This window comes from Ischnura elegans, chromosome 13, assembly GCF_921293095.1.
Source record: "Ischnura elegans chromosome 13, ioIscEleg1.1, whole genome shotgun sequence".
In the NCBI taxonomy this organism is placed as follows: Eukaryota; Metazoa; Arthropoda; class Insecta; order Odonata; family Coenagrionidae; genus Ischnura; species Ischnura elegans.
In genome coordinates, this window is record NC_060258.1 from 19,225,543 (window position 1) to 19,238,285 (window position 12,743).

Sequence of the window (12,743 nt, forward strand, 5' to 3'; positions counted from 1 at the left end):
CATTTAATCTATAGTTCATTAAAATCACGAATTTTCGGATCATAGAAAATTTTCAAATAAATTAAGACCTTTTTTTTATCAATTTTATTTCGGGGTAAACTGTAGGACTAGCTAGTGTTTAAACATTTTCGTTATTTTACAACAAAATATGCGTTTTAAAAATACGCAAAAGCTATTATATTAATGTTTTCAACTAATTGTGGCAGATGGATTTTGTAGACGTAGTAGATTTCACTAGGTTGAGTTACAAAGTTAATGAAGTTGCCTATGGTCTATGCCCAATGCCACGGTCGGAAAGTTTCCTTCGTTTGATAGGGCATTAATAATCCTCATTTAGGCCCAGCGCTATCTGCTAGCAGGGTACTCTGCCACCTGCTAGCAGCCAGCATCGCAGCAGCACATATATCATCGCCCCAAGGTGACCTCACAAGGCGTTAGCCGGGACCAGAATGACGTCACACGGGCTTTTCCCAGCATTCATACTTAGCCGTCGCGTTTTCGCGCGCTTGAAATATTTCACTTATTATAATCAGAAGTATATTTACTCTGTGAAACTGACACCTGAATTATTTCAAATTTTGCGTAATTTAACGTATTTCAATATGGCCGCCAGCCGAAATTCCTATTTCAATACCATAATGGCGTATTTTCGCTGTCTCCTCTCTAATATTCTTAATTTATGGTTCAGCATGGAATGGTATTTGGAGTTAACTGAGAGTTGAGGTCATTTGACATGACATTCGACTCATTTACAAGATGGCCGCTGGGCGTAATTCCCATTACTATATTACAATTGTGTATTAATAATAATAATAAAATGGTTTATTAACGGGCTTAGACACCCAGTATAAAAGTACAATACATAAAAAATATAAACCATTACAATTATAAAAAAAGAAAAGATATAAATTACTTCATAATATTATGCAATCAAAACTCAATAAGAAAGACCATTACAAAAAGAAGACATGGTATATAGAACGCAAATTCATCAAAGCTCACAAAAGTAATATGGAAGAAAATAATAATTATAAAAGTATTACACATTTACCTACCTGTTGAATTAGCAAAGTTTTAAAAAGTATTTAATGGTGTGTCAAAAAAAGTCCAAGTTATTCTCTTATAATTTATTCTTTATAGTCTTTGTATATCGATGTTTAAGTTATACCAACACGTATCTCAAATTCGGCTGGTTTGAGACAGGTATGTTAAACAAAATGTAATAACATCACAAAAATGAAATACAAGCAAAAAAACAACTCTTTATTTGCAAATGGATGCTTCTTTTTTAGTTTTATGTACTTTTGGTTTTTAATTTCGGTGTGCAAGTAAAAGAAATTAATCGTTCTTTTTTGCTCTCCTGAAAAGTTGCTATTTTTGAGATACGTGTTGTTAGAACTTAGGCATCGATATCTATACTTGTAACTATATGCATGGTTATTGTTGATATTGATATATCCTTGCTCTGAACGCGTTAATGGAGGCATTATTGATGGGTGAGTGACTTACGTATAGAGTCTTGGAGATGATGGTTGCCGTGGCGAGGGAGAATAAACAGGAGAAGAATAAACACGCCGACGCTATGAGGAACGTGGTCACCATGAGGAGGTAGAACAGCTCGGACGTGTAGCCATAATTGCGGAACCCGGTGGAGTAGTGCGCGGCCAAGCCAACGCACACAGCGCCAAGCAACTGCAGCGGCAACAATGGGAAAAAATAAAACAAACAACATCAGCATTCCGACAATAAAAATCGAACAGTTTACAGGAAAAATTAACCGTATATTTAACTCTGTGAAAGAAGCAATGAACTGATCATCAGAAAATTGTAAAGGGGCTCAGTTACTGTCACTTTTTAAAATTTTCACAACAATGGATGCTTTTTTTACCACAATGGATGTTTTCTTTAAAAAATTTAAATTCTATACTTCATTAAAAATTACTTCATTATCCACAGCATTTAATGTAGAATAGAGAAAAGTATCGGCATTTTTTTCTTCTATACATGAGCGTTTTTGATGGTTCTTCTCCCCCTGCCAAACACCTTAGATGTGGCTCGGTGGGTATTATTTAGATGTAGATATATTTGAACCCCCGTATTTTTACGTAAATCTCCTTAAGTTGGGAGTTTCGACTTTAATCATCCATCTTTGACTAAACTAGTATCGATACCCTGTTGCTAAAATTGCAGCCGGAACCAGAATGACATCATACGGGCTTTTCCCAGCATTCATACTTAGCCGTAGCGTTTTCGTGCGCTTGAAATTTTTCACTTTTCATTTAAGTGCGAAAAAATAGATGTCGTCATTTAAAAATCTAAAAGCGTAAAATGCGTACTCCAGGAATAGTAGTATTTCGATTTAGGCAATTTAAAAAAAATGGGAAACCACCCTATTCACAACTTTCTGTATATAAAATAAAAACGTCGGAGTCTGGGCTGTTCTATCGTCCAATCGAAGCAAACTAAACGCAAAGCGATAAAAAAACATACGATAGAGACCGTTGGCTCCCGATAAACAAACTCTGTTGATTATAAATACGACTCACGACTTGCGCCAGCTTCAGGAGTCCCGGCAGTGTTTTGAAGTACCCCGTGTTGATGAGCAGCGCTGAAGTGGTCGTCGACGTGGTCGTCCTGGTGATGGTCACGGAGTGCGACATTCTGCTGTTTCTTCTAGTTCACTCGTCCAGCAATAAAAGGCAGCAATCCTGGAAAGATATAATTGAACGATGAAATTCGCCAATATAATTAAATTATAATTGAAGATATGCGTTCTAATTCCCCAGTTAGGTACCTAAAGCCGCGTCCCAACTCGTCACAAATTGGGGAGCATGGATTTGGAAGGCCAAATTTTGGGTGGCCATTCCTTAAAGGGGAATGAACTTGGGACATCCTATAACAGGTTTTACCATCTGCTGAGACAGAAGCCAATGAAAAAGCAAGAGAGATATGGAATAATTTGAGCGAATGATTAAGAAAAACTCTTCACATTCCAATTTGATAACGTTCTCGTGCAATGGGGTGCTCTCATAAAATTAAAAAGGTAATTTTTTTTACTTGTCTAGATAAGCATGTTAAATTTATTAACGTATGCAAAATTTTAATTCATAATTCTAAATATTCTTGTTGCTAGAGAGCTTCAAAGTTTGCAAACATTACTAAACTCTTTCGCGCTACAAGAACGCTTTGTGACGTCAGAATACGAGTAAGCAGACTCGCTCCATGGTGATAACAAAACAGTAACGACGATAGCAAATATCTACGATGATACTGATTCATAACTTGAAGGGTGTGTGAAAAAGTGTTGTGAATAGTTTAATAGTTTTATGGTGCCTGTATTGTGTAATGGTTGACAACGACTTCGAAAAGACGCATCCTGGGAACGTTCTGAAGGTACATTAATTCATGGCCGCTTATTTCTTCTCCAGTAATGGAGATTCCCAGCCATTTCTCCGACAGCCTCTTCATGTACAGTAGATTCCGGTTAATTGGGACATATCGGGACTTGTGCACTTTGCCTCAATTAAGCGGCTGCCCCAATTAGGCGAACTATCCTGTATATGGGCATAAAAAAACATTAAAATGATAGAAAGAAGACTAAAGAATGTTTATAATGCAACATAAGTTTATTTTACTATTAATTTGATTAATGAATGAACGAGTTTAGTTAATTTATTATCATTTTTAAGAATTATAACATTTTTGTTAAAAATATTTTTCACAGCCCCGGGCAATGCTGAATGAATGTTTTTTACTAAGTCCTATTAAAGAAAAGTCCTATCCTCTTGCGGATAATATAACAACAAGAGCTTTCAAGATAGGGCAAAAATAGGAACATTTGTGAAAAATCAGATTAAATTAAAGGAGGAAAAAAAATAGTATTCTGAAAACAAAAAATTTTAATTTCGTTGCGAGTATAGAGTCTATGTCGCCGACTCATGGTCCAATAAAACGGCATGCTGTCCCAACTAAGCGGAGAATACTCTATTGGGTTCTGTTCTTCAAGATCTGCCCCAATTAAGCGGCTGCCCCAAGTAACCAATGGACCCATTAAACGGAATCCACTGTGTAACGAAAACGGTGAGTCCGAATAGGAGTATCTAAAGGGAGGAAAGACCTCGACTTACGCAAAAGTCCTGACTGCTCGTATGGCTGCTTCTGGGCCCCTGTGAGTTCACGTTTCCACATTTCCCTCCCGGGAACGAAACTATTGAAATGTTGCTGGTTTTGACTTTCGTTTAGTTTCTAGTGCCATAAAATTCACCAATTCTTGGTTAACCTTGTGGTATTCCATTATAAGTTTTTCCTGGATGTACACAATTACTTATACCACTTTTTTATATATGAGAGCACGACCCGGGATTCAATGAATAATCATCATCATCATTGAAACTCGGGTCGCGCTCTCATATATAAAAAAAGTTGTATAAGTAATTGTGTACATCCAGGAAAAACTTCTATTGCCATCCCTGACTTCGACTTCGACTCCGCACGCACGTCAGATTAGCAGATTAGGTTCCCCGTGTACAACGGCCTTTAACACCAGCTAAAGTCGACGAGGATGGACAGGGAATTGACCGGGCTAAAAAATAAATTATAGCAACATTGGAGTCAAAATTCAGGCGCAAGAGCCCTATCGAATAGAGTAGTTTCCTTCATCAAAGAAAACGTAATAAAGGCATCGATTGCGATTCGTCACCCACCATTAGTGTATTCATAATATACAAATTATTTGGCTTTAGAAATCCCAGTTTAGACGAATGGCAATGGCCAATTTTATCCTCTTTTGAAAAGGCCAGATTGGCACCCATGCGATGCCACTCCACGTGACGTCACAGGGACCTAGTTTCTAGACGATTAGATAGGAGTTTTACATCGTCTGAGATTACCAATGCATGCATGAGGCACAGAGCTCAGGGAACATCTCTTAATAATCAACTATTAAAACTGCCTTTGGTCGGAAAGTTTCCTTCGTTTGATAAGGTATTAATAATCCTTATTTAAACCAAGCGCTACCTGCTAGCAGGGTACTCTACGCTACCTGCTAGCAGCCTTCATCGTATCGGCGCTCATAGCCTCGCACCAAGGTGGCCTCACACGGCGGCAGCCGGAACCAGAACGACGTCACACGGAGTTTTCCCGGCATTCCTACTTAGCCGTCGCGTTTTTGCGCGCTTGCAAATTTTCACTTTTCATTTAATCGCGAAAAATAGATATCGTCATTTAAAAATCTAATAGCGTGAAATACGTACTCCAGGAGTAATAATCTTTCGATGTAGGCAATTAAAAATGAAATAGGAAACCACCCTATTGTAACACCATTCAAATGTATTTCTGAAGGGAATTCAACGTCAAATGCATTCACAATACATATAAACTCTATTGTTTTATTAAACGAACGATTCGCGGGAATCGCTCATTTCAACGACTCGAACGAACGCCTCTCGATCCGTGAGTGGAAAAAGAGTGTGTTTGGGGCCGATTGTGTAACTTTACGTTCGAACGTAAAGATCCGGTTACCGTGGAGTTTAGATCAACAACTCGAAAGCAATTGAAGGAGCGATTGTGTAACATTACGTTCGAAAGTATTCCGGCTCTCGATCGAAAGCATCTCTTCGTCAACACATCACTTGACGATAAGGCTAACGAATCGTTCGCAGGTGAGGTTTGGGATGGAATTTAAATGTTTATTACCTTTCATGGCCATGTTGTATGTCCTTTTTCTTGGATTATGTGAATTATGCAATCAATTATATTCATAAATCGCAGTGTTATGCTGTTGATTACGTGAATTTGTAGTGAATTAACATAAATAATTGCAATTTGTGCGTATTAGTTCACTATGGTATAAAGATGAGCAAGTTTACATTTGCTTCGCTGTGTAATGTGTGTGCAATTGAAATGAAATTATCTCATGTGGAATTAAGTGAATTAAACATTCTATTTAATTTATACATCATTGTGTTATGTTTTTAATAACGTGAATAAGTAGTGAAATTACATCGATAAATACAATTTGTACGTGTTAGTTTGCTATACGATACAAAGATGAGGACGTTTACAATTGCTTCGCTATGTAATGTGTGTGCAATTCAAATGAAATTATCCTTTTTGTATGCTTGATTTAAACGTGGTTCCACTATAGTATATTAGGTAAATTATAGTTGTGCTATAATACGTTGCCAAAATGATATTCTCTACGAGGTTTAATTTAACTCGGATGATCGGGCGGTTATTGACGAGTAAATGATTTAATTTATGTATTCAAATAGTTTATTTTAACTTCTCAATGACGTCGTAAATTAAGTTGAATTTATATGGTTTATGTACTTCAATTAATGTCTCTGATGCGATATGGTTTCCACAAAAAGGGTAAATTTTTTGAAGTGATATTCGGGTGTTTGAGACGAGAGGAGATATCAAAGATGACTCTGCATATTTGCTTTTTCTTTCAAGTAATAGGTGAAAGGTTTGTGATGATGAGAATGTTTTTGATTGAGAATATTAACGTACTTATTTATTTCATGAGTTACGTGCTTTTTTAACTGTTTACCTTATGACTATTATTAAGACGTCGTACTAATTCACACTCGTCAGTTTTTATTTCTTGCAAATATTCAATATTCTGCGGCATTGCTCCCTGCAGACACACAACGGCGAAGACGAGAGCCTATCAATATCGAATATCCGCTCATATATTTACTCTAAATGAATTAAGTCAATTACAAATGATACAAGTTATTATTTAGCGAATTGCAAAAGTAACGAAATGGAGACTTACCGCGGCATTTCTAAATAGTCAGCGATATCTGAGTAAAAACTACTTATCCCAAATATCAGCTACGCTCCAACGGAAAGGAAGGTATTTAATACTGAATTGAGAAAGATTGATTTATACGCAAAGTTAAATTCTTTCAATAATATAAACTTAATTGGCCGATTGTCTCTGAAACCAATATTGTTAACTTAGTTTCGCTTTTCAAAACAAACACAGCCACTCTCGGCCTTACTGCGCATGCGCTCAAGGAAAACAATCGCGAAACTTATTCCCAATTCCAAGTAAATATGACAACGTCGTAACTTTCGATTGCTTGTTGACGATCGTCCATACACAATCGCACTTACAGCTAACGTTCGAATACCGGAAACTCAATCGAGAGTGAACGGATCTCTAACGATCGAAAGGTAGCCAAGTTACACAATCGGCCCCTTTGTTGGTGTGTGAGTCCCGTTCTATTTTTGTCTCTTCTCCTTCGTCGCGGAGACGGCGGCCGTTGTTTACTCTCCGTCTCTTAGACCATTTAAGTAAGTAGACGTGCCATTCGGGCGGAACGCTGTGGCCAACATCGCACGGCGGGGAAGTGAGTGGGATGAGGGAGCGTGACGTCACGGTTGGGACTGCAGACGATATTCCGTATGCGCGCTTGAGATATTTTAACGCTCATTCGCTGCAAAGTCACCGAAAAGTGACGATATTGGGCACGCAAAATGATTATACACTTAATAAATATATTTTTACGATGAACTAAGGACTGTGCGCAAAAAGCTAAATAAATCAAGATAAAGCTAGAAGCGATCGTATTAAATAAATTGATTAAGAATGTCATATGTAAACATGGGCGTACCCAGCGAAGGCCAGGGGGAGCAGCTGTCCCCCTAGAAGCAAAAATCGCAAAATTCTTTAAGCAAAATCAGTACTGAATTGGAACGAAAGTATTCAACAAATTTTCTTCAAACCAACGAAAAATGATATGTATTAGTATAAGTTAAGTAACTGAAATAAAACTATTTTTTCAAGGAAATGATCTCATAAACTAATAAAGCGCTGTTATAATGTTCTTCATTCATCTTTTCCATGCTAAAATGTCTCAACTTGGCTTGCCCCCCCCCCCTCCTAGAACATGGCTTCCCCCCCTAGACCATGGCTTTCCTCCCCCTAGACCATACCTTTTCACCCCCTCTAGGTAAAAAGAAGGGGTCCTGGCAAGTATCTCGTAATTTTTTCCGCAAAAACCAGTTTATTGCGATCTCGGTAATCTTCAATAAAAATAATTAAACAAATCGTTTTATTTATAAGCCCAGTACAATGAAGCCTAGATTAACGTATTTACACTGAAAATACGCATTTTGAAAAGTCCTACGTGAGATTAAAAAGAAGGCGTGGAGCAAAATCCCACGATATTTCACAAAGGGTGAAGGTAGGGGTCCAAAAAAAGGCAAAATTATTTTTGAAATATTCCTTATTACTAGTAGATTAACCTAACGGTGACATTCCTAGAAAATGAATATTAAGACTGTCCCAACGGTCGTGTGTCATTTTTGACCCGTAATTTTAGTAACTTTGCATCGAGCAATATTCATAAAAATTGGCACACTTGTGGGGAAAGGTCCTAAGTTTTGTTGAGTTTAAGGAAATTTTTTACAATTTTGACCTTTTGACCTCGCAATGTGGGTCCAAACCAAAAATTTTAATTTGCCTTATGTGGTTTTAATGTAAAAAATCGAGATTGAAAAATGTCTAAATTTCATTGACCAAAAATGTCAATTCTTGAGTTTTCGGACACAAGAAACCCGAAAAAAAACACTTAAATTTACGAAAATTCAACCGTTGACCCAGTAAGGTCACCGTCAAGGTCATAAGGGTGGCAAAAAGAATAGCATACCAACAAAGGTGTCGATCCATGGATTTTATAGGGCACCCAAGTCATTGATATTGTCCAAATACCCGTATTATTCACTAATTGACCTCCAAGGTTAATACGGAGGTCAAAGGCCGTAGAGGTAAACGTCCGGCCATCGTGACACCCAGGTTTCGAACCATATGTTTTCAAGGGTGCCAAAGTCGATTTTTCAGTTAAGAGATCCGTATTGTTGATTTGTTGACCACCGAGGTCTCAATGGGGGTCAAAGATCATAGAGTTAAATGTCTGGCCATCATGATAACCAACGTGTCAAACCATAGGTTTTGAAGGGTCCCAAAGTCGGTTACGCAGTTCATTCATCCGTGCAACAATTTATTTTGACCTCCGAAAGTCATAATGGGGGTCAAAGGTGATAGAGATTTTAGTCGACCGCTTTGACTTTCTGACCGCTTTTGATTCAGATATTTTAAACTTCATTCGCTACTTCGATTACCAAATTTTATCTCCCTCAATAACTTCAATAGCATTTAAAAAAAGGTGATTGTTTGTTTTTAAACTCTAGCTAAATTTGAGGATTCTTTTTCAAAACTCTCTTCTACAATTCTTGGACATTAAGCCTGATATAGAAAGTAGGAATTCATGGTGTGGTATAATTTAAAAATTCTATCTACAGCTGACGAAAGAGGTAACTAGCGCGTTTTACTGTAACCAAGTATTTTCTTATACATGCGACTTCCGCATTTTCACAAAATTCGTTCAGCATTTGAAGACGCAGTGTAATGTAGAAATAGAAATATATTTTAATGACAATATTTTCCACATCTGCGGGCAACAAAACAGCAGCTGTTTGAACGGCCTTATGTATCATGTGCGCTGCAAAACCGATTTGATAACTTGTGATGTACAGACCTTAGATCTGAAGGAATGACTATAAAAAATAGAATGGAAATACATCCTTCTGCTAATGCTAGTTTCTTTTCTTCGTTTTCATAAATTGTTTTTACTTAAAATTTCTGTATTTTGGAGGAAGATAGAGCAGTATTTAAATATCTTTTATGGTCTTGCGTCTCCAAGTGCTTCGAAATATCATACTGCCGTGAAAAATAGAAATTTATCCGTTACATTTCACACATTTGACAGAGTAATCGCGTCTGGATTTTTTTTAATAAAATGAGATTCACTTCTTAGATGATCTTTGAATCCACATCCTCTTTTCTTACGTATTGTGACAAGAATATAAAAAATTAAATTATGTCGTAAATTGTTTAAAGAATTTAATTGAAAACTCTGTAAGTACATACGTACAAAATTACATAAAAATATTTAATAAGTTATTCAATATATTAAATATAATTGATTGTTATAAAGCAAATTTATTTTTAAAATTATTTTAATCCAATCCTCTCTTTCTTTCTAATTATAAATATGTTAATAGGTATTATTTATTCCCAGAATTTTCCGTAGCGTACGTAAATCGTAGGTGTCACTTGCAAAGCCGGCGCTAGACCTTTTTCCACCATCGCAAAATATATATAACACGAGAGCTGTCTGCTAAGTAAAAAAATTATGCATTTATGAAATAACTAAATTACTTACCTAAATAATATGAATGCTGATTTGTTGACATCCCTTTTTAGTAGCGCTAGCACGCAGCTCAATTTGCATCGCATAATTGACCGTTTAAAAATTACTATATGCGAAGGCGTTGCCGCGTTACTTCGTGGACGACCGGCAAATTCTTTACACCATGACCCTTTTCCTCTCTAAAATTCCCCCGTTTACAACTTTTGTGCAAGATTTCATGTTTTTATAACGATGTTCCGAATGATGCTAGATCGCTAACGAGATAAGAAAAAAATCTGCGGAAGTTTACAAAGGGCTTTGTCTTCATTTTACTGCCACAATATTTTTTCGTCGCTGCCAATGACGAAAAATGCCACTGTTCATTAATTGTAAATTCACCAATCCAACCATGGCTGAGAGGATACTTCTCGTACATAACGCAATATATATTAGTACTTTTAATTGAAAAATCGCGAAGAAAATGGTCAAAATACCGCAGTGATACAGTGAATCCCCATTCGTTGCCATGCGCTACGACGATGAGCGTCCCAACCGTTACGTCACGCCCCTTTAAAAGTGGGCGGGGAAGGAAGGGAGCGGAGGGGAGATGTTGGCCACAAGGCGAGACATGGGTAGGGGTGGGGAATGGCGGGTCTAGTTCTTATATGGTCTAAGCTCCGTCTCGTCACGTGGCGAAACATGGCGTGTATAAACCCACGTCGACTTCAAAGCAAAGCAACTCCCTTCTTTCGACACTGTGAGGTTGAACGTACGGGTGAGATCTTGTGAATGTATGGTAATGATTGGCCGTTCGCTATCGATTCGTTCAAAGTAATTGGATCAGTTGGTAAATCAAATGATTCGAGAGTCATTGAGAGAAAACAATTCGATCACTTGGGACTTCGATTTTATCAAATTGATCGTTACAACTGCAGGTTGCGCAATCCTGCACACATTTTATGAAACGGAAACAGTTGAAGTTTGATATCAAAATAAATGGAGTAATATGGACGTTATGAAGCTACATTAAAATGAAATATGTACTAGCTAAATTATACAGTTTTTATGATCCTTCAATCAATTGAACTTGTTTCTGGAATATTTCTGTTTTTGGGACGGTAATTTAAAAAAAAAGACATCATAAAACTTTCACAATTTTGCATTTATATTGGCCTTTACTGAAGTCGCAAGCAAAGACTTGCTTCTATGATGATAACGATATGAGACATGGCTGAATTATTAGTGCTTTGGGGTACTGAGAGTGACACCAACCTATTCGTATCTATTTTTATGCCGTGTCCATTTACCAGGAAAATAGACTGCTGATCATTTAGCTTAGCGAGGAGCATCTATTTCATCAGTCTTATGACTAAGAATAAATCTTTCTCGGTCAAAGAAAAGCATAATTTACATGGATCAGTGTCTTGGAGTCTTTAAGAATGGAATGCTTTTTTTTTCCAACATTTGGGTATATTTGTGTACCTTCATGAGGCCTATACTTGATTATCAGTAAAGTCAATTACAATTAGAAACATAAAGTCATAAAAGGTTATTTATATGTTTTTACAATATTAAAAATATTTCAGTTATATATCACTTAAAAAGAAGATACTAGATTTTTGAATAACTTTTTAGCAATGAATTGCAATTGGGCATTCCACAGAAAATGGATGCATGATTATGCGATGAAACATATCCTCCACACTGAACATTACAGTGAAAGCAGTTCTTCTCTAACCTGCGTATTATTCGTAAAATTCCACTTTGAAAATTGTTTACTAATCTTACGCTCCAAACGACCCATCGCCATGTTTGCTTGGCGTGACGTCAGAGTTCAGTAAACAATACTTTTACGTGTTGCCAGTATCCTACTTTGTCCCAGTTTTAGAAAACCCTATGAATCTCTTAATACCTTTTTCTCAGCATAATAATGTGGTTTCTTATTCTGACGAATATTTCTCGGGTTGCAGCCAGGTTAATTCTTTTACATAAGCCGGCGTTTCGGGAGACGACTTGTCCTCAAGGCTGACTCATCCTCAAGGCTGTGTTACTTTATGGAAGTCCAATTTCACACTGAACTGGATCGACCGTTTACCGAAGACAACAATACGGCACAGGTGTCGTCCGATTGGCTGTAGGTCTTTTGAAATTCTGCACGTTCTTCCCTTATGTTTTTCATACAGCTTATTATAGGTGTGTCCATGCATTGCTAAGTTGAAAGCCGGTGTCCTGATTGAAATTTTTGGGATTGAGGCGAATCTATATCGCTTCCTTAATTACGCGGTCCCAGTAACGTTGAGCGTGGCAAAGGATTTCTGTATCTTCCCATTTAATAGCATGGTCTTCATTAATTCTGTGCTCCTCCACGGCCGACTTTTCGTGTTGCGCTAATCTGAAAAATCTTCGGTGTTCTTTTAGCCTCGTCTCAATCGTTCGGCCTGTCTCCCCCACATATAAAAGCATTAACCTGGATTTACCCGAGAAATATTCGTCAGAAGTATTCACCAGGAAAAATTAAAATCGTATAAAAATGTTTTC

The 12,743-nt window shown here is 37.1% G+C and overlaps 1 protein-coding gene across 1 annotated transcript in view; it reads right to left on the reverse strand.

The window, feature by feature from the left end:
* The window catches only part of LOC124170286, a 54,813-nt gene that overhangs the window by 9,146 nt on the left and 32,924 nt on the right, over window positions 1-12,743 (reverse strand). The window contains exons 2-3 of the mRNA XM_046548996.1: window positions 2,547-2,708; window positions 1,510-1,692 (exon numbers count right to left, since the gene is read on the reverse strand). Of these exons, the coding sequence (XP_046404952.1) occupies window positions 1,510-1,692; window positions 2,547-2,660 (297 nt within the window). The 5' untranslated portion in view covers window positions 2,661-2,708. The remainder of the gene's footprint in view (window positions 1-1,509; window positions 1,693-2,546; window positions 2,709-12,743) is intronic.